Source organism: Pseudopodoces humilis, chromosome 5 (assembly GCF_049639895.1).
Source record: "Pseudopodoces humilis isolate 2021_Gansu_Grassland_sample_001 chromosome 5, ASM4963989v1, whole genome shotgun sequence".
NCBI lineage: Eukaryota > Metazoa > Chordata > Aves > Passeriformes > Paridae > Pseudopodoces > Pseudopodoces humilis.
The window spans coordinates 6,911,607-6,934,562 of NC_142204.1; the positions used below are offsets into that span (position 1 = coordinate 6,911,607).

The window sequence follows — 22,956 nt, forward strand, 5'->3', positions numbered from 1 at the left end:
AAGCTGACAAATAGTCCTTGGAATTCTCCAGTGTTTGTCATCCACAAGAAAACCTCCAATTCATGGAGATTGCTTCATGACCTCAGAAAAATCAACGAGGTCATTGAGGAGATGGGACTACTTCAACTCAGTCTGCCTTCTCTCTTGCTGATTCCAAGAGATTGGCCACTTGTGATCATTGATCTGAAAGGTTATTTCTTCAGCATTCCACTTCATTCAGAAGATGCTCCATGATATGCATTTTCCATCCCAAGCATCAACAAAGAAGAACCTTTACAAAGATACTATATGTTGGGTGGTCCTTCCTCAAGGACTGAAAACCAATCACCAATGATGAACTTGCACCATTTTTTGATCTACTGAGAGGAGAAAGCAACATTAAATCTCCCAGAGCCCTCATGCCTGAGGCTCAAGAAGTTCTTGAGAGGATCACTGAAGCCCTTCAATAAAGACGAGCGCATTGTTGTGCAATGTCTCAACAATTTTTCCTTGCAGTTAGGAGAAAACATGCAATTGTACAGTCTCATATTTTAATGGGACGCTTCAAAGAAAACATTCATTGTTAATAATCGAATAGATTTTTCTACCCTACAGGTCTCCAAAAACAATTTTCACAACAATAGAAATGATAGTACAGATCATAATTAGGACAAGAATGAAATTGTTGATAATGGCAGGCAAAGATTTTGTAATGATTTATCTTTGAAAAAGAACATTTTGATTGGGCAATTCAAAAATCAGAAGAATTGCAAATTGCATTGCTCGATTATTCAGATTTCTGTTCCATTCATTTTCCAAGCCACAGGTTTTTGCAGTCAAAATTGAGCTGCAGAGAGAAGCCCATGTTGACTGAAGTGTCTTCAAAAATAAATTTGAAAGCTTATGGATATTTTTTATAATACCTGATGGTTTTGCTTTTTCTAAGTAACATGAAAAAATTATAATTGTTATTCATATTAAGAAGTTCAAAAGTTTTTTACTTTGTTTCAGTTTTGTTGTTGATGCATGAATGTTTTGAAAATGTTATCTTCTTTACACATTTGCTGCTGATGTATTCATTGTATGATATAAATTTGTGGATTTTTTATGATAAGCATGAATTATAAGGTATTATTGCTGTAATTGTAGCTGGATTCTCATATATTCTATTATTTTTGTTCTCTAACTGTAAAATGCATTTCTTCAAACAGGTTGTTTAGCTAACTCTGCACAGGTTTCTTTCATTCTTTAGTTTTTTCCTTTGTTTGAACAGGTTTGTTATATATTTAATCCAATGCAGTTTCATGGTTTTTCAGTATTTCCAAAGTTAAACTTGGAAGGGAACCAAATATTGGATATTTGATTAGATTCTAATTGTTAAGCATTTTGTTTAAAAAAAAATAAGTTAGGGATATCCTTCCAGTTTAAAGCCTAGGCCCTGGCCAGGTCTTGACTTTACCTGGATGGGAAATTTCCCAACAGACCCAGATGTTTTCTGCATCAGAACAATATTCATGTCATTTTGACTTGATAATCTGACCTTATTAATATAAGAGCTGAATCTACTTTTAAAGTGAGTTTGGAGAATTTTTATCTGGACATAATTTTCCAATTTATCACTGATTTGGGGTTTATTAGCTGTTGCAGACTCTGGGATGATAGTACATCTAGTACATTTAATAATTAATCATCTTCTAATTTCACATGTGTTATCAATTATGTCTATCATTTAACTGATCCCTAATTGCTGTAAGTTTGTTGTTTACTACATGTATTGTTTTGCTTTGATTTTTTCATGTTCATAACAAAAAGACAGGTGTCTTATCTTTAAACACAAAAAAGGGGGGAGGCAGAGGCTACGCTTCAAGTGTGATTAAACAAAACCTTATGTATTTTAAATTTTCGGAACAGTTCTTTTGCAGAACCAGTTCTGCCAATCATCTGACATTTTTCCAACAGTACTCAGGCAAAATTAAAGGAAAATCCTTTGGTTCTGATCAAAAATCCAGAAACAGGACAGATTGAAGGTCCATTTCAATTAATAACTTGGGGCAAAGGGAATGCTTGTGTCTCCACAGGTTCAGGGCAGAAGTAGCTTCCAGCAAAGAATGTGAAGCCTTGTTGACCACAGAAACAAGCCAAGGATCCCAGGAACAGAAAAGTGAGCATGCAGACATGAACTATCAAGACTGCAGTTGACAACAAACATCTTTTATCCCACATGCTGAAGCAGCGAACTTTGGAATTTATGTAAAAAAGCTATGTTAATATAGTTTAAAAAGTATGTTAATATTCTAAAACCTTGTTTGCTAAAGTGTGGTGTGGATTGTATCACAATTCATAATCTCACACAAGAAAAAAGGCCATTGAACATGAAACTAAATCAGGTATCACCCTTGTGCCTTGTCACTTCAGTGATTGCTTTAAGTAATGCAGTCCTGCCCATGAGTCAACCAAAAGAAAATATTTAGGTGACTGGCCAATGCATCTGGCCTGGACACCATTTGTTTGACTCAGTCATGTCCAGGGAAACCACTCGTGGCTTGCTTGGTTGGTTTTCCAGTAGACGAGTGGTCAATTCCAAAAAACATCCCTCCAAAACTTTCACAATTCATTCTAAATCTTGCTGATGGATGGTGCTCTAGACCAAATTCCTCCCTATGACATCCTATGAATCCCAAGAATTGGAAATCCTTGGCTCAGTGAGAAGGGATTTTTGTAGAGTATTCGATTCTCCTGTGTCAAAACAAAACAAAGATAAAGTTACAGATGTCACTCCAAATCAGGATTTTATACAAAGATGTGACATCTTGGTGCAATTTCACATCAGTCCTGATCACACCACCCAGACATGTTCCATTTCAATTGCCAAAAGGGAATTTTCTTATTTGTGAAGAGAGAGTTTGGCCCGCCATTCTGTCAGACATTAAAGGTGGTCCATGGAGTATTGGAAAGCTCTCTCTGCTAACATCTAACATAAAAATGATAAAAGAGAAAAGACTCAAAGGGAAGAGGTTTGTCAATCAGTACACATCTGATTGCAATGATGAGTTTCACTCATGGAATTTTGGACAGAATTCGTAGCAGCTCTCCTTTTGCCTCAAGTAGCTTTAGGAGAAGCCTTGAAACAACTGGACAGATTAGGCTGCTGGCTAAGCAAGCGATCTTGCTCCACCTCTCTTGCTTTGAGTGATTTGTTAACTGATGTTCAAAGTGTGAGACACTACTCTGCAAAACAGAGCAGCAACTGATCTTCTCTTGCTAGAGAAGACATGGATGTGAAGAGTTTGAAGAAATGTGTTGTATGAATCTGTCTGATCGTTTGGAGTCCATCCACAAGAGTTTACAAGAGGGTATAGCCAAACATGGAGTTGAAAAGAGATTGTGGTGGGATGGTCTGTTTGGTTAGTTGAGCCTTGCATCACTGTGGAGGGAACTTATAAGGATGGGTATATTCATATTGATTGTCATCATAGTCCTGGTTTTTGTGCCCTGTCTACTTCAGTGGATCCAACAGATGATAGAAAAGAGTGCTAAGGAAGTGTTGTTGGTTCAAACAGGATGGGGAGATGTTTGGGTCAGAGGCACAGGAGATACTCCTTTATCTCTGCTGATAGGCTCTGACACCCAAGAGAACACTGAATTTAACTTAAAGCCATGGAGAAAGCTTCTAGAACTAAGTAGAGAAGCTGAGAATGTGAGTGTGTGAGTCAGACAGAATTGTATTAAATCATGGGGGGAAAAAGTTAGACTTTGGAGTTTTAGTTAATATGTGAGATACAAGATGGAGGATTTGGGGCATTGTCTCTTCTTCTTTCTTGTTCCTCTTCCTTCTTCATTTTCTTCTTCTAAGGGTTTTTGGGTAATAATGAGTGATTGGATGAAAGAATCCGCATTGCAGCACACAGGGTCACTAAAGAAAAACCATTGGGTCACAAAAGAAAATAAGTTACTTGGCATTTGATTATTGGGTAAATGGAGATTCTTCCTCTCTCCATTTTGCACCTTGCTTCCCTAGTGTATGTAGCTCCATGTACTCTGTAAATATGTAATATAGATAAAAAAGAATAAAAAACGTAGCTCAAATATGAGAAAACAAGTCTCTCCCTGATCAATCTCAGTCCTGGGGAAAAGAACCCAGCCACCAATGTTGCACCCCAACAGTAAACATTTCAGGTAAGACCCTTAAATCATCATTACCAGGTCAGCAAACTACAGGAAGCAGTATGTTGCTTAAATCCTGTCAAAGCTGTCATGCACATTCTGGTATTACATATTCAGCCACTGCTATTGCAGTGATGCTGCAAATAAAAATGAACATATCTCCCACCCAACCAGTTTCACTGTTTGATTCAGTGAGGGATGCAACAATCAAATTGTTTGTAATATCACAATCCATCACTACACATGCAAATTTGTTGACACAAGTCACTGAACTGAGGTCCTAATAAAATAAAACAAGAAAAAGAGGCTAAACAGAGGTCTATAATAAAGATCTCACAGAGAAAATCCCCCAAAGAATCATACCCATTAACAAAATGGCTTGCACAAAAGCGGTGGGGATATGGTCTTGCTTTCACTGGTCAAATCTCCAAGGACAATATTTGGCCAAAGAATTAGAACAGTCAAAAAGATTTAGACCCCAGCACAGAAAAGCAGGTAAATACAAACTGGCACGTGGATATGATTAATCCTGTAGAAGACATGAATTATATATATGTTAACTCAGGGTTATGCTCAAATGGAGGATAAGCTCAAAACCATTTTCTGAAATTATTGATATTGAAGCCTGATTGTAAGATCAAGAAAAAGAATTTTGGTTTGTCTTACCTTGCCTGGTGCCTGCCTTATTTTAAAAGGCAGTTTTATTTCAGTTTTCATAATGATAAAAATCCAAGTCCAATGCAAGTCTTTCTACTCAAGAGGGCAAAAACATGACTCAAGACCACAGCGCACCATCTGCCCAAGAATTATCTGCACGGAAGGAACATCAAGCCCAAGAGCAATTTAAAAGCAGTCAAAGAAGAAACAGGCACATGATAAGTAAAAGTAACTAGACTTTTCCCACCCATACACACCCATGTGAGTATCAAAAACACACACTATTAACACAAGCTGTTAACAGGCATCCGCCAACACTCTGTCCTTGTCACTGATGGAAACTGAAATATATCTGTCTTATTCAGCTATTCTCTAACTTTAGAGATGAACAAATTTGGTTAAATTTGGAGCAGGCACTTTCTGACTCATCCCCCAAGATGGCAATCCTTCACATGTCACACAAAAAGGCCAGTGAACATAGTGCACAATCTCATTCCTGAAGAGGCACTGCCCACAGTCAAAGCAAGAGATATACAAACACCCCATTAAAAAGCAGGAAACCCATTCAAACCACTCTGATTAGAACAGCAAAACAGTTCCTGTGGGTTGAAATATGCATTCAAAGAGACAAATTTTTAACTAATGCAAACAGAACTCCATCACTTTGAGCACAGCTCTCTAGATTTCTAGTTAGGGAGGGTCTGTTATTCTCTATAAGAATATCTCCATACACAGATTACTTTCTTCTCTCTCACACACACAAACACTTTTAATTGCTTATTGTGTAGCAATTTAACTTGAATTTTTACAAAATGGCTGTGATGTGAGGAAAAGAGAACAACTAAACCCTAACATCATAGGGACTAATAAATATTAATATAACATAGCCACCACTTATATTGCAATGTTAAACAAGTTTATTATCCACAGATGAAATAAAATTGCTGCCTTTATTGCTCTCAGGAATGACTTCTAAGATATTCTATTTACTACTTGAGTATTCATCAGCACTCTGTTTACAGTATCTACTCTCTCTCCCATCTCTCTCACCAACTCCTCCACATCTATACATAAAATAATTGAAGATCAGTATTTCCTGATACAGTTTTCCAATCAATTTCAATATAGACACAAATGCACATTGTGAGATTAGTAGCAGACCAATTGCCAAATCCTGATACAGTTAGAACACCAACCGGAATTTTTATGCCTGTATTTGCAATACAAACATTGAAAGAAGATAAATACAGAGTTTGCGGTCTGGTATCAAACAGATTGCTGCAAATTATTCAACTATCCCACAAACTCTGTAGATAATGAGAAAAGCCCACCTTTAGACAATAAATGGAACTAGGACATTTGGTAATATTCCAAAGCTTTTCCTTTCCAAAAGTGGTGCTTTTTATTAAAGTAACAGCACATGTAGAATAAGTAGATCTGTTTATGCATCCTATAATTTAGAAAAATACCTAGGAAATTATTTCTCTAGCCCCAGAGTTGATAATCTTTCACCATTACAAACTGCACTTCAAGTATGAATCACACAGTCCTAACATTTTCTATCCAGCCCCTCACATTCTTGTTCCCCCATTTTAAATAGAACTAAGTTGAAAATTCTGACATTCTTAGGAATGCTTGCCCAGTAATTTCTGTGAAGCACGGACAGCCTCCAACTACAATGAGATAGCTACAGTGTATTATCATTTTTAGAGTGTTATTTGCTTTTCTGAAGTGAATCAAAGCTCTCTATGGGAGCTACTCTGATTAATGTCAAAATAATAATGTGCTAAAAAGTCTCAGCATTAGAACAAGGGACTTAGAACTTTGTTTCTATAGATAATATATAAGGATATATGAAAACATCACAGAAACTTCCATAAAGGGACTGCCTATATATTCATAGAATCCCAGAATTCCAGAAAGGCTTGGGTTGGAAAAGACCTTAAAGCTCATCCTGTCCTACCCCCTGCCATGCCCAGGAACACCTTCCACAAGACCAGGTTGCTCCAAGCCCCATCCAACCTGGTCTTGGACACTTCCAGGGATGGGGCAGCCAGAGCTTCTCTGGGCAACCTGGGCCAGGGTCTCACCCACCTTTACAGGAAAAAATTTCTTCCCATTATCTCACCTAACCCTGTCCTCTGTCACTTCGAAGCCATTCTCCCTTGTCCTGTCACTCCAGACCTTTGTTCAAATTCTGTCCTCACCTTCCTTGTTGGGTCCTTCAGACAAGTCACCCCAAAGCTTCTCTTCTCCAGGCTGAGCAATCTGAATTCTCCCAGGGTTTCATCACAGTAGAGCTGCTTCATCCCTCTGATCATCCTGGTGCCTCCTCTGGACTTGCTCCAACAGCTCCATGTCCTTCCTGTGCTGGGCCCCAGGGCTGGAGGCAGCTCTGCAGGTCAGGTCTCACCAAAATGGGGCAGAAGGGTCTCTCCCTGCTGCCCACGCTTCTTTTTATATTCCTAAATTTTAAGACTTTCTTTTATTGGCAGTTAAAACTGCTCCCAAGAAAAGGCATGAAATTGGAGCAATTCCCTTTCCCTCCTTTAACCTGGTCTCTTCTGTTTGGTTCTCTCTAGACAGGACAATGAAGTACTTCTGGCTATAAGGACTAGACATACAAATGTGCTGACAGCTCCATCATTCTTCTGCAGGACCAGGAATCACTGACAAAACTAAAGTAGTTTTTAGTTAATCTCCTTCTGCTTGTGTTCCTCAGTAGAGACACTTCCCAGACACTCACAGGAAGCAAATCCATTCCATAAGGTGCACATCCATTCCTACACCCCACTGCACATGGACCTGCAGATGGGATGCTCAGTGACACAAATACTGCAGACAGCTACCACTGTCTGGTCTCCAAAAACTGAGACTCACAATTATTCCCTGGTCATTAATTTTCTTCCAGCAGGGTACTTGTTTGCCAGTTCCCACAGAAACAAATTTGGAAAAGTTGCTCTTATATTTTTAAAACAAAATATCAGACAGTCAGTGTAAGTCCACTTTTACTAATCCTTTCCTGCTGAACATTCTGCCGCCTTCACTGGAAATTTTTGGCTGTGTAAGGAATACCATATAGGGCCTAATGAGGTTTAATGCGGTTCCTGTCTTTATTCAGTCTTTGGGTGTCTGAACCCTAATGTAGACCAAATGGAAATGCAGATTGAGCAGAGCAGAAATCCACATGCTTTAGATGGATTGACCATATACATATATATGGGATATTTAAAAGGAAGCTATTTATCATCGAGCAGCATAAGTGCTTATTGTGAATCTGACATTTAAATATACCATCAACAGCAACCAGGCATTGAGAAATGGTTTAATTAACCTGTAAGGATGTAATTTTATGCTATTTAGCAAGAAATACTAATTTTAAAGTGCTTTTACGCTGTATATATCAGAATAGTAAGGCCAAATCCTGCTCTTAGATGCCCATTTTAAATATGGAGTAAATTCATTAATCTCCCTTAATAAAACTTGCAACTAAGAGGGTGCAGATATAAGCAGAATGTGTCACACACACTCTATAACCCATTTCCTAAAATTACCATTCTCTGTACAACATTCTAATGGTAGAGTTAAAACTTAAGCCCCAATGGCAAGAATTGATCATGGGATGGTGAGTGGAGTGGTGAATCCTTGGAGTTTCTTCTCTCTGAGTGCTTTTCTTTATTATTATTCTCAATTTAATTTGGCCAAGTCACCACTCCTATTCTACATTTTCACGTATTCCTGAAGGTACACTCTAATAGGACCATACTTCACAATTCCTCTGTTTAGAACAACTCTGGTGTATGAAACTGGCCATGATGGCACAGTCAGTACTTTTATCTGTTCAAAATCTCCACACCACAGGCTTTCTGTGGAGTTTTCTCTGTTGCTATTTTGAACAGAACACTGTTACCACATCAGGTTGCTTTCATAGACCAGCAAAAGCAGAAAGCTCAGAGCCCTAATTAGGCCCCAGCAGGAAACCCAGCCTCTGTTTCATATTTGAGTTAACTATAAAAACCAGTACAATTTAGAGAAAGTCAATAGGAACTGTTACCCACACAGAGCAATCATTGCTCTGCTCCTCCAAGACAGACACCCAGAAACCAACATAGTGACCAATAAAACAAAGCTCAAGTAAGCTCTCAACAAATCTCTTCAATATCTTGAAATTCATCAGCCATCACTGACCAACGCAGAGCTGAAGAAAAATGCAACTGAACATCAGTTGTAAGACACAGTAAGAGCAGGAGCCATGGACTCCAGAAACACAATGATTTTTGGCATCACAGACAACCTGGTACATCCCTGATGCCAGCGAGATGCTGGTGCTCTGGAGATTGTCAACATGACCAAGGCTGTCATAATCCTTTTTTTTTTTTTTTTTTTTTTTCCCTCTCCTAGATCTGTGTGGAGCCTCCAGATCTTTCTTTTGTCCTTACTTGTGCTCACTAGTTATCATTTCCACCTGCATTTCCGCACGTGGATGAGGAAGAGGTATGAGGCAGATGCACAAAGAGATACAGCAGAGGCTAAGGGGGCCATAGCATGATCCAAGGACTTACTGAACAGTTCTCATTCCCAAGGATGCCATGTGCAGCATAGACACTGAGGCATTCTCAAAATTACCAAAAAGGCTTGTAGTGTGGCTGCCAATACAGGGATCCTGCCTAAGGCAGCCCTTGTGTGCTTCATACGGAGAAGTTCAGTTTTCCCACAGTAAAACATGGAATAATAACACCTCAGTCATACTAACTCCATATTGTGAGGATAAATTTACTATTGCCATGTTTTCAGGCACTGCAGTAACATGGTTTCTAGGAAAAAAAAAATCTAAATATAGCCACATAACCAATACAGGTAAATACCTCTATAAATAAAACCTGTAAGTACTGCTGCGATACAAATAATAAATAAAAACCAAAAAGACTTAGTCACACGCACAGGCGGATTTCCAGTTACAGAAGGAGTACTTTTACAAAGAGCACAGTGAAGCACATAAAGTAGGATGGTGAAGAGAAAGGTAATGAATCATTCTACAATTATTCAGAGAAATTACCATCATAGGCAAAAGTATGTCCCTGAAGTTCCAGGATGCTTTTGTTACTGGTAAATTGACTATACAGATAACTAACAGGTATATATGAGCATCCTCCTACATGTATAAAAGCCACATTTCCTGAAAAATAAATGGATGCCCGTGTTGTCTGCTCAGTCTAAACAGGGACACAAGTAGTTCTGTGAGCTGTGGAGTTAATGAAGCATTTGTGGACAAGAGTTTATTATCTTGCCAGGAATTTATAGCACCATAAATCCTCATACCGTATTTTGCTTTGAAAGGACCCCTCTGTATAGAAAAGCCCCAGGATGCAAGAGGAAGTGTGCATGGGGAAGCTTCCAAATTTTCTCTAGCTGACCCAGGGAAATACATGTGTGGTAAGGGAAGTACAAGAGGTAGGTTTGATGCTGTTTGTGGAGTCAGGATGGGCAGGGAGCCAGGGCCTTGCTAAGGTGTTCTGTAAGAGTAGCACAGAGTAACAGCAGAGATCCTAGTGAGTTTCTGACATTCTGTGTGCGTGTCCTGGTGCTCCATGGCTCAGTACTGACATGTCCTTCTAGCACTTCTGTCTTTCACTACAGATCCTGAAAGGCAGCCAAGGGGTCTGACAGCAGTGTTCCTCCTCTCTGCTTGTGCTTCCAATGCTGCCTGATCCAACTGTCTTTCCAACAACCAAAAGGCTTTCTGATTTCCCCAAACCAGACCCTGGAATGACTGCTGGCCCACACATTTGCTAGTTAGAAGAGAATGAGGAGACAGCAGAGGGGCATTTTCTTTACAAGCTACATTGTTCCAGCACAGCAGATGGAACTTTGTCCTTCAGCAAAGCAACCTCAGACCTTGTTTTCAGTCAGGAAATGGTGGTGAGGATAGGAAAGGGTAACTACCACATAAATATCATTACAATAAAAATAAAATTTGAGAGGCTTATATCAAAATCTCTTTATACCAAAGTATGTTGTAGGTACAGGCATACCATTGACTCCCCAATAGCTCTAGGGCATTCTCTCTACACAGCAGCACTAGAAATTCTCTGAAGGCACAGCATACCTATCATGTATAAACCATATGCCAGAAAAATTCAGCTTATGCCAGCAAAATTCTGCTTTAGCCAACATAACTTGCTCCAGATTATCCAAATGAAGCTCTAAGCTTAATGTCTTGAAGTGGGAGCAAGAGCTCCACTCATGATATCCCTGTCTGTACACTTGCATCTGTGTAGCTCCATCAGCCATGTCTTCACACATGGGGTTGACACTGAAAGGCTGCCAGGGAATAGTGTAGACCCAGTGCTGATTCCTGCAGCTCACCATTTACAATGCTTACACACTTCAATCCTTTTTAATCTCACAATATATCCAGCTTCTAATGAACCATGTGATATGTATACAAACAATCCTTTAGCATCTGTTATGCATTTATTTACTTAGATACTTTTCCAATGCAGATATGGCTTCCATTAAGTCAACAAGATTTCAAAATCACTTTAAAAATCTGGGTAAATAACAGCCCAAAATGAAAGCACTGACTCGCAGCTGCCCAAATGAATTTTTTGTAACAAACTTACATTTAATTCTATTTGAACGTTCTGTATTTAGATAGTGTTTGATACCCTATCATTTTTTTCTGCTGAGTTTCATTTAGCATTTCATTCTTCTTGCTAGATACCACATGAGATGACCATATACACATTCTGATCCCCTAAATACTTGCAAGCAGAAATCACTGTTCAGACACTCATTACATTTCATGACCTCGCCCTTTCCCTCACTTTTCAGATGCAGAGGAAAAGGCTACACTACACCAGTAATCTCATTTACAACTGTCATCTTGCCATTTTAGCCCAGTTTGAAGAGATCTATTATCCTCCATCTTACAGACTACATACACTTCTGTAGGAAAAAAAAAATCAAACAACTTTACAGAGCAGTAACAACACTACAAAAGAACCCAAAAAGAAGACATAGTAAATGTTTACTAATAATGAAATTTCCCTCCAACACTACAATGCTTGTAGCTAAGGTGTTACTATTATTGATTCATGATTAACACTCCAGAAACAATCAAGAATACTGAGCATGAACAAGAATAGATTTTTTTTTCCCAGAAAAATAAATCTTGCAAAACAAGTTTAATTTGGGTAGAGGAGTGATAATTAACATGCAATCCAGCACTAAAGCTTGATGACAGTTAGGGCCAATGATCAGCTTGCATTTTTTATTTTTGTAATACAGTATTTCTTACTGTTTTTATCCATGCTTGCTGACTATTCTCAAAAAGATAAAACTACTAAAGTCCTCTGGTTTAGAAAGAAAATGGTTTTGCCATTCCTCAGTTTCTTCCTTCATCAATTACAGACATAATCAGAGATACTAAATCACAAAACGACAGTTGTTGGAAACTTGCAATGTGAAGACATCTCTAAATAAAAACATTTTCCTTTAGCAAAACCAAGGCAAACCCCAAATGCTGATCAGCATTCCCAGGCTACTCCAACAACAACAAGCCTCTGCTTGAAATGAAACTGCTCCTTGCAAAGAAAAGTTGCAATGCCAGGACAAACACTGTTTCAGGTTTTAGAGAATATAAAATAGAACCCTGCACGAGCATCAGTGCTTGGCTCCAGCAGGATGCAATACATCATTAAGCCCATCATGCTTGGGGATGTGGAAGGTGGGACTGGGACCCATTTGCCGTTTTGAAAGGATAAATAGGAAGGAGGATGGATTATTCAACACCACAGCATGTTAGAAATTCTTCCTCCAACAACACTTGAAGAAATTGAAAGTTTGCAGCCAAATGTTATAACTCACATTGTTCTCCAGCACCTGGGAGTGCTGCTTCACTATTTGGTCTAAACATATTAAATTATATTTCAAGCTTCTTCCCTCATTGCTTTGATTCTTTTCTTCCAATGGTTCCTGACAGTGACAGTAAAAGATAGGCCTTCACAAAATGATAGACCATTGTAATATTGAAACTTTTATCTTTCATATTATTATCATTCATATAGTTATTTTCCAGGATTCTAAGAAATATCTAATAGAATACCATCAAGTATATTTTCAATAAAGCATAAACAATACCTTCTAAAAAGGAAATTACCCAGCATGAAATACAAAATGGGTATTCAAAATCCAATTCCCCAGACAGATACTTTAGTGTAACAGCTAAACAGAACACTGATTCTCCAGGAAAAATGATAAGACAGTTTGGTTTCCAAAGTAGCTGAATGTGCTTTCCATTTGTCAGTGGATGCAGTAGGTGATGGTCATGCCCCATATGGTGTTTAGGAAGGGGCTTCCTGGGTGTTAAAAAGCCTCATGCATTCCAACATAACCTTGACTTACAGAAATCTTCAGGTGTAGTTTGCCTGTTGCCTTTATCCGTACCAGGTTCTCCTTTCCTGATTATTAGAGATTCATATCCTGAGCCTGTGAAGGGGAATCAGCGTACAAAAACCCCCCTAGACTAACACAGCCCCTATGTGCAGAAAGCAAAAAAGAAATCCATGTGAGCATTTATACATTACACCCTCTTCTACAAAGTTTTGGAAAGGTTTTATCACTTTTCTTTACATTTCAACTTCCCTCTCTTTTGACTGAGTCAAATCTTCTGTGCTAATGGACTGCACAAAACATACCGTACACCAAACAAACAGCACCCCTTTCCCTTCTGATCTCCTTTCACTAAGTCCGTTTATTTAATATTTTAATTACCGTGAACATTAACATAAACATTAAACATGTTATGCATCTGGACCTGGAGGCAACAGCCTGCCAGCTCCGCTGTGCCTAAGCGAGAGCAGCTTCCAGCACCGCCAGCACAGCCAGGAGCTCCCCCGCCCCGCAAGCATTTCTCTGCGTAAACTTCGTGAGCTTTAAGAACTGCTCCAGAATCAGAGACGCGGCGATAGAAGGTGGGGCAACTGAGGACGAGCAACATGAGGCTCCCAAATGCCCAGCGCTAATCATCAGAGCAGGATGCCCTCCCCTTGCAGGCCGGCGGGGCGAGCACCGCACCCCGATGGCTCCGGGATAGAGGGAGGAGAGAGATCTCTCCTTGCTCCTGCACCCCGAGAGTAGTGGGATGGAGGGTCAGGTCTCCCCCCGCCCCGCCGGCACCTCCCCAGGCCCGGAGCCCCTCACACCGCCCGCCCAGCGGTCACCCACTCCCGCCCCGTCCGCCCAGAGCCCTCAGCGCCGCCCCGCTCCCGCCCGGCCCTCATCCCTCCCTCCCGGCCCCCATTCCTCCCTCCCGGCCCCATCCCTCCCTGCCTCCTTCCCTTCAGGCCCCCAGCCTTCCCTCCCTCCCTCCCTCCCGGCCCCGGCCCGGCCGTACCTGGGCGCTGGAGCCGAGCTCCGGCGGCCGGCGGGCACCCACAACCTTGGCCGAGGTCTGCAGATTGACGGGCGCGCTCTGCGGTGGCTCCGCACCCATCCCGCCGTGCAGGGTCGCCGTGACCATCGCGATGGGCGCCCGGGCCGGCAGCGCGGGGATGGGCAGGTTGTGCCCGGGGCTGCCGCCGGGGCTTCCGCCGCCCGGAGCCTTGAGGAGCGCCGGGACAACGCCGGGCTTGGCTCTGCCGCCGGCGCCGCTGCCCACCAGCACCGCCAGCTTCTGCCGGGAGAGGGGGAGAAAGAAGCGGCACCGTCACCGCAAGGCTGCAGACGAACACGGCCCCACGGCCCCAGGCAGCACGGATTTGGGGTTATTTCTTTTTCGTTTGGTGGGGTTTACAGTTTTATTCCTGGCAGGGGAAGGGCTGGGTTCCCCCTCTTTGCTCGGGAACTCGTGGGTTGCACTCTGAGCTTCCAAAGTTGGGTTTTTGGGTTGGATTTTCTTCTTTTTGGGCTGTGCCTCGAACTAAAATCCTAGTATAAATGATCGTGATACAAGTCTAGGTAACACTTCAGCTTCAATCAATAATAAAAGTCTTAAAGAATGTTATTTTCAATTTTCTCTTCCACTGGTCTGCATACCCATTCCACATGCACACCGCACCCCAGTGCTTGGCGACTTCCTGTGTTCTTTCACCACGACTGGCTTTGGAGTCAATTTGCTGCTTTCCCTTTAAAGTTTTCTCTTCCTCACAAAATTCCACTATTTTTTCAGTGTTGGTAATTAGAAGAATAAATATTACTATTATTATATTGTCATAATCATCATCATCATCGTTGTAGATGAGCAATACAATGGTTGGCTCTCACAATTAAGGGATGAATATTAGGTGTATGTTAAAAAAATTTTTATTCTTTTCATTAATACAATTTTTATTAATTTGTAGTTATTATTATAGTATATAACTATGTTATATACATATTATGAATATATTATTAATTCAATATATAATATATAAATATAATATATAATATATATAATTAAATTATATTATATTTTATTATTATATGTTCTCCCCACGGTCCTCTTTCCCCTCCTATTGTTGTCACTGGGCAGCCTTGATAGCCGGGGAATTTGGGAGAGCTCAGGTTTGTTCCTATTGCAGCACCCGATCTCCAATCAAGATGTAAGAAAATGATCTCCACCAATAGACGGCAAAGAAGGAATTGAGTGACAAGACTTTGGGTGGGACTAGGGGTATAAAAGGCAAGAGCATCCATTTGGTAGATGAGCACATGCTGGTTTCGTTTTGTAAACCCAGCGCTGCTTTTTCTCCTTATTCAGTCTTTTTGTTGTATTTTGTTATGGTTTAAAAAACCTTTGACATTTTAAAAGTGAGTGTTGTTTCTCACATCATCAAAGCTAACTTTTCTCCATAATATCGTTTTAACCTGAAGTACTGTTTTCTTAACAGTTTTTCTTTTGTATTGCTACAGAGTAGCTATTCCATCTCTGTAATAGGAATATTTTGATTATGACCTTGTTATAGGATCTCTGACAAGATTTGTATTTGAGATTTCTGCAGGTACTGTGAAGATGCATATGGTGTGTACATAAAATGCTCACTTTTGAAAAGGAAAAAAAAACTTCTATTAAGTTGTTGCACTTTGAGTAATCTTGGGAGATTTTCCTATTAATGCCATTTAAGCAAGTTAGGTATATGTGGAAAAAATATGCCGGTTCAAGCCTCTTTTGATATCTTTAATTATTAAACATCTTATTTTTACTAGAGTTGACATCAAGGGCACTTAATCCTGCAAACAGTTCTGCCCATGTTTAACTTTGTACACTGACCATAACTTTGGACTCCAATGCAATTACATGTCATGTACAGCCTTTGGGAAACTGCTGTTCTACTGTTAAAGCCCATTAAGAGTTTTGTTGTCAACTTTGTTTAAAATACAATGTGTGTACAGAAGAGTGTGCATGTATAAGGTTACTGATATGCTTAGTTCTTTCCAGAATGAAGGCTGAAAACCTTACTACTGGGCATAAAATAGAAGCCTTGTAGCACAAAACTTAAGTGACTTCTAGGAAAATACATCCCTTCTTACCTTTAAACCCATCATACACTTTAAGACTGGAAAAGCTTAGTGGACATATATGTTTGCTCCAGGAACTGTAGTTTTTGTGTTTATATGAAATCACAAGCATATGCTTTACCTCACAAGCACACACTTTATCAGAGATATTTGCTTCAGATTTTAATATACAGAAATTACTTCTTTTTGGTCAAAGGTTGGACTCCTTGATCTTTGAGGTCTTTTCCAACCTTATTGAATCTGTGGTTCTGTGATTCTAATGTCAGCATTACTTTAGTAATTGTAACTTTGTATAAATTGTTTTGAGCTTTCTTCATTTTTGTCTTTATCTTTTATTCTCCATTACCCTGACAATCATCCCAAGGAAGCATAGGCAATATTCTCCTTATTCTTTATGGTGTTGTGTGTCATAGAAGTTTTGAAGAGAAAAGAGCTTTCTCTTCAAAACAGAAATATACCTGTCTGACAGTTTAGGAGTGCTCAAGTGAAAGACAAGAACATTAGCTATGTGTTTTATGTAGGGGGTGAAAGTTGCTTATGAAAAATTGCATAAAACCCTGTTTTTCTGGTTTGTTGTAGCAGTTTTCCACTGGTGTTCCTTGCACTGATTCCATGCCCTGTGGTATGGTGCTGCAGATGCCAAAGAGAATTGGGACAGCATGTGGGAGAGCTGACCACCTCCTCTCCTGCTCTACAGAATATTTCCTTGCAAAGCACCTTATTAACCCCTACAGTGACATAAAGCTCTCAGACTAAGAGTTCAGCCCTGTGGTTGTACTTTTGCTTTATGTCCTGTGAAAAATGCAAGCTCACAGACTGTCTGAAAATGCTGTACTTGGTTACAGTGCTAGAAATCCATTGCCTAACTGGAGTTAGTCCGGGAAGGAAATCTTAGCTCTGCTGCAAATTACCAGAGGTTTGCTGATGACATTGGTAGCATTGGGTGGGGATTCTTTTGTGATCCTAGGAGCATTTGCTATTCCTGATAGATCACTGTACTGATGAAGTGTCTTTTAATATTTGTCCTCAGACATGAATGTGTGGGTTATTGAATGAAAAATTTCTTACAGAAACACTCAGCATTACTCTGATTTCATATTTTCACTTAAAGTTTTAATAAGTAATATTCTAGTAGTATTGGTACAGCTTTACTTCTTTCTCAGACAGTTCAGCAACAGAAAACATCTAAGCAAGTAACACTTGACTCTAAAAGATAGACAATCCTTGGTAGGTCAGTGGAAAGAACAAGTAAATTAAGTAGTAGATTTTAACTTTCTTGACTAACTTCAATAGCAACTATTTGCTTTTTGTCTTGTTTCAAAGGAGCAAATTAGCCGAGAAGTACAAAAACAGAAATTCTGTAAACAAACAAAAAAATATCACTACTTAAACTACCATCCATCCTTTCCCCCTACAAGCATTAACAGTGAGTCAGTTTGATGCATGTTAACATTTTTCTTAATAACCTCACAATCCTGTCTATTAATGTGTATGCAACCAAAAGAGCTAAGGAAATACAGATTACTGCTTGTTTCAGTCTAAGCTGTGATAAACATGAAATGCTTGTGAAATTGGAAAACTTTCATTTGAATATAGGTTTTGTTGTTTTTCTAAGTAAATACAGGGAAAACATTATGTCCTTGGGATAGGCTTGCAAAGACCAATTGGCCCATGTCTGTCACCTCCTGAAGGTACAGTGTTACACTAAATTTATTCAAATAACTGAAAATTTTAGAAACTAAATATGGGAGTATATACAAAGGATCAAGTGTTCAAGATTAGCTTTCAAAACAGAGGTACACAAAAGCTGTCTTTTTTAGGGGAAAAGCAGCAACAGCATATCTTCTTTTTAATTAATCTTTTATTAATTTTCTAAAATGTACCTATCAAAACTTTAAAAATAGCCTCTTTAATCAAACTGTGTTAATTAAGAAATGAGTTATTCTCATCTCTGTGTTTTTTTCTTTGTAACAGCCATTTTTACTTTATAACCCTGAGAAGATGTTGGTAAAGGAGTGTTGACAGAGACAAAGATTATGATATGAAAGATTAAAATAATCCTCAACAAAACCTACATCTGCTGTATTCTATTTCTGCGAGATTAATTAAAAGAATAATCTTAGTTTTTTAAAGAGAAAGAAAATCTGCATTTTGAGAATCAGTCAGCATAACATATTATCAGATACTTTTGGAATAATGAACAATAAGACACTCAGCAAGCTTTGGACACTGCAGCAGAAAACATGTGCTGATACAATGGAAGAGCCAAAAGAGAGGAAAAGAAGAAAAAAAATATTGGCTTTAAATGCTGGAAAGCAGGTCTCTGCTTCTCATCCACAGCATAATAGCACACACAGTACACCAATTTTGAAACAGCACCTTTTCAATAGCAACACGACTTTCATTTTCACTGCAGGATGCCACAGGCAGTCCGGAGTTTGAAATATGTATGCTGGTCACACACAAACACGCCACAACGTGCTGGAAATCTGCCACTTGTTTATGATTTCCCATCATGTACATGGCATGGTCTCAACTATTTAAAGCAGAGTTAATATTTTTTTTTCCATATGTATCAAAATAACTCTGGCCTTCCTATTTATTAGTGCATGTAAGCCTTCTCCCTGTCCCCTCCTTTCTAGCGAGGTCTGTTGTTGTAAAGGTTTGCAGGTAAGAAGGTGGCAGTCCAACAGTTTTAGCCTCAAATTTGATTACTCAAATGCTACTTCTGCTATCAGAAACCACAAATCATTCTGTTTAGTGAATAAAGCAAGGGAAAGAGCAAAGGGAGAAAGTATTTGCAGGTGGCTGTTCTGTTGTGATCCACACACTAAGCAATGGGGCACATGTATGCACACAAGCAGGCTCCAGCCAGGCTTCAAATACACAGCACTGCTTCTGGTGCAAGGCTTTGGCTCCTTCATTGTCACTCTGCTGCTGTTTACATCATGTCTTCAAACCATTACTGATCTGGTGTCAACAGTACTTCATACATGCATCTCAAATAAGAGCATGGTCATGCTCTACAAGGGAGAAATTCTCAGCTCCTGGCTGCTCTCTGCCATAGCAGTGATTTAAAACACACACCCCTTTCAGCAAACCTTCACGTTTTCCTAGTAAAATATGAGATCTGTTTAAAAAGGACCTAAAATTCACTGCCCATCACATTTATATTTTAACACCTACACACAGTAGATAGAGACCTCAGTCCATTAATCTTTCCAGAATGATGTTCTGACAAAGCAGTTTGGTTGTGAAAAACTGCAGCTGTTTACAGAGCAATACCAGTTTTTTCCTTAGTGGCCCCACGGCTATGAGAAAACATTTGACATAACTGAGAGTTTTTTTAGCTTGCAGAACACTGGTAATCCACTTTCAAACCAAAATTATGTCTTTGTCAATTAATAATATAACATTCTGCACTAATCTAATGCTATGCATGCAAACCAGCTGAACAGAGTTCTCCAGCAATGAGAGCCATGTCCTCTCTTCATTTACCCAATAGTCACAATAAAATTCTCTTGAACAACAGAATATTTAATATTCAGAGAGTGACAACATACAAACACACTGTAAACACAGTCATCAGCTATGGCACATTAGTACATTGTCTTAGGATTTTGGTTCAGTCCTATTAATTTCCATGTATTTCTCCTATATTTCCAAGTTGCTGCTTAAATACATAGTTGATCCTGCCTGATCTGAACCTTATTTCATGAGCCAACCATCATAACTTCACACACTGAAACAAAGAAATGAGCAGGGCTTCAGCCAAGCACACATGTACATACAGGCCCCCAGAGGAGTTTGGTGGATGCTTATGTAGGCAAAAGGCTTTGTAGTCTGTATTTTATCCCTGGATTCCCATAAAAAAAATGCTTCCTTTTGCATACAGGCCTCGAGCACTAGGTTACCTGTGCCCAAAGAGAAGACATTAAAACTGGTTCTCATACAATGAAAGATGAAGATTGTCACATGGAAAGGTTTTATGTGCAGTTTCCAAAAATGATGTATTTCATGTAAAGGTGTTCAAGATGCGCAACCGAGGGGGAGGAGGAGGAGGTGGTAGAGCAGGAAGAGGGGGAGGAGGAGGAAGAGGAGGAAGAGGAGGAAGAGGAAGAGAAGGAGGGTTTTAGAGAAGGTTGGGGTAGTTCCTTCTGCCAGTTGCTCGGTAAATGCAAACCTGTCAGTTTGCTGCAAATGCTCTCCCTGTGACTCTCCCAGCTTGGGCAGGGGCAGGGATGGGGAGAATGGATGGGAGGGAGAAGAAATTGCTCGACAGAAGTATTTTTAATGACCCCCAGGGTGAGGCCACCATGGCACAGACCGATGTGAGGTACCTGGGGGCAGGCAGCCTTCCTCCTCCCCCTCCTCCTCCCTCTCCTCCCTTCCTCCTCACCAATACACTGCTCCCGTCCCTCTGCCCCTTCCTAAAGGCAGCCCCCAAAAGCATGATTAATATCAAGGAGGTAGTGACTGCCCGACAAGGTACAACTTGAGTGTTAGTTTTTGTAAGAACTAAAAAATAGCTGAAGAAAATCTGGGACTCAATTGAAACAGCCTTTCCAGGGGCGGACTGTCAACCAAAGGAAGATGAGTGTGAAACACGGGCAGGAAGGTTTATGTGTGCTGAAGTACAATCTCAGCATTAGTTGGCTGGGGTTTTTTTATGGCTTCTTTTGTCTGTTCGTTTCTTCTCCTTTTTCTTTTACTTATTATTTTTCTTTTTCTTATTCTTTTTTTCTTTTTCATTTTCTTTTTCTTTTCCTTATTCCTTTTCTTTCTCTTTTTTTTTTGACAACTTCCTGCCTGCCTGTCATTAGAAGTAAGAATGTATTTCTTTGTCTCTATCAGATCTCAGTTAATTAGCCATTGCTGCATCAGGCTCAAGGATTTAAATTCAAAGTGAAACTCATTCTAATCAAAACTGCAGCAAACTGGCGGTTTTGTTTGACTTTAACCTGAGAGTCAGTTATTGTATCACTGATGTACATACTTGCATTACCAGCTGAGTGCTTTCAGCATCCCTCTATCAGTGTGAAATATTTAATCGACACAAGGATCCAATCAGCACAGCAGAGGGGAAGCTAGTGTGTGCATTCATTTACTTCACTTGAAAAGCTGTAAAGCAGGTCAGAAACACATAACCTTCTCCCTTTCCCCCCTGCTCCTTCCCCTCCCAAACACAGCACATCAGAGGAGTTTTGGCAGCAGGGGGAGGGACTGAAAGCCACCCTGTATGAATGCAGATAGGATAGTCAGACAATAAATTAGTCACTCCTGCCAAAGAATGACAAACACTGCCTGAAACAGAAGAGGGGAACAACGCACAACAACACCACCACACCCAGACATGCCCCTCAAAATCCCTTCAACTAATTACATTGTGTAATTGTTTGTTTTTAATCTTTGACTGTTCTAAAGCTGGAGAGATGGCTGAATGATTACCCCTTCTGTGTATGACATTAATTAGAGGGAAAGCACATGCCAGGAAATACTGAAACAGTCTTTCTAATAAAGTGCAAAATGGCTTTTGATTTTCTAACCTGCCACATTCTCCAGGAAAGGCTTCCACTAATATTATTGGTATTAAAAATCTGGTTTAGAAGCGTTCACAAGTTCTTCTGCACATCAGCATTTTTAGATACTGCAGTGGACAACGCTAAACTTTTTCTGCTTCTAATTCTACCCTTGTATTTCTGGCTTATTCTCCAAAGACAGTCAAGTTCCTTGTCTGCTTGGTATCGTAATGAGAATACCAACATGCCATTTTCTTTCACAAGGGATCATATACAACCTGAATGTTACATGAACAAATTTGTTCAATCCTCCAAGCAAAACCATCCCGCAGAAATGTGACGACAGACGATTATTAAAGTGGCATCAAAAAACCCCACCCCAGCTTGTCAGTGTGAGTGACTGAACTCTCAATGTGGCTGCTCTTCAGGATAGGGCAGCAATAAAGAATTAACAGATTTATGCAAAGAGAAAATTTTCCAAACTGGTAAATACTCCAACAATGGTAACCATGGGCTTAGAAATACACATTCAGTCAACTGCAATTAGCCTTTAATTTCTGAACCCATTAAACATCTTGCTGACTGCAAAAACCAATGCATTTTAAATGGTATTGCTAACTGGCAATCCACTCATCAAAGCTTGGAATTAGCTGTTTACTGACATGTAAACTGCACTTTTTAACTAACACAGAGTAGGGAGGAAGAGGATGCTATTTAATGAGAAAAGTCAGATTGATATAACGGAACATTCTGGTAGTGCTTGTGCATCTTGAAGGAGAGGAGGAGGGGGAGTTGAGGGTTGAGGTTTCTTTAATAACCTCACAAATAATCCCTCCTCCTTTCTCTCTCTCAAACCATGCCAATGATCAAGGAAATGAGAACAAGGCGCTTGATTCACAGCTGACTCTCTCTTCTTGTTACATCAGATCAAGAAGGAGCAGTGTAACAGGAAGGGGGGAGCCGATTTCTGCTGAGGAAACAAATCTGCAAGCTGGCATTTTGTCTCCTACTCCTATTAATTAGACCACTTTTCTGTCAGAAACAGAGCTTTTAAAATTTGCAATAGAGTTACATGTGTGCTCACACACACACACATATCCAGAAAATTAAATATTATGTGGGTGGGATGAACTCCTCC

At 39.8% G+C, this 22,956-nt stretch overlaps 1 protein-coding gene across 2 annotated transcripts in view; it reads right to left on the reverse strand.

The window, feature by feature from the left end:
• Window positions 1–22,956, reverse strand: part of PHF21B (PHD finger protein 21B) — a 175,977-nt gene that overhangs the window by 60,010 nt on the left and 93,011 nt on the right. The window contains exons 5-6 of one of the 2 annotated variants that reach the window (XM_088055482.1): window positions 15,307–15,314; window positions 14,198–14,473 (exon numbers count right to left, since the gene is read on the reverse strand). In XM_088055482.1, coding sequence (XP_087911608.1) covers window positions 14,198–14,473; window positions 15,307–15,314 — 284 coding nt within the window. The remainder of the gene's footprint in view (window positions 1–14,197; window positions 14,474–15,306; window positions 15,315–22,956) is intronic. The other variant, XM_088055481.1, reaches the window with a different exon arrangement.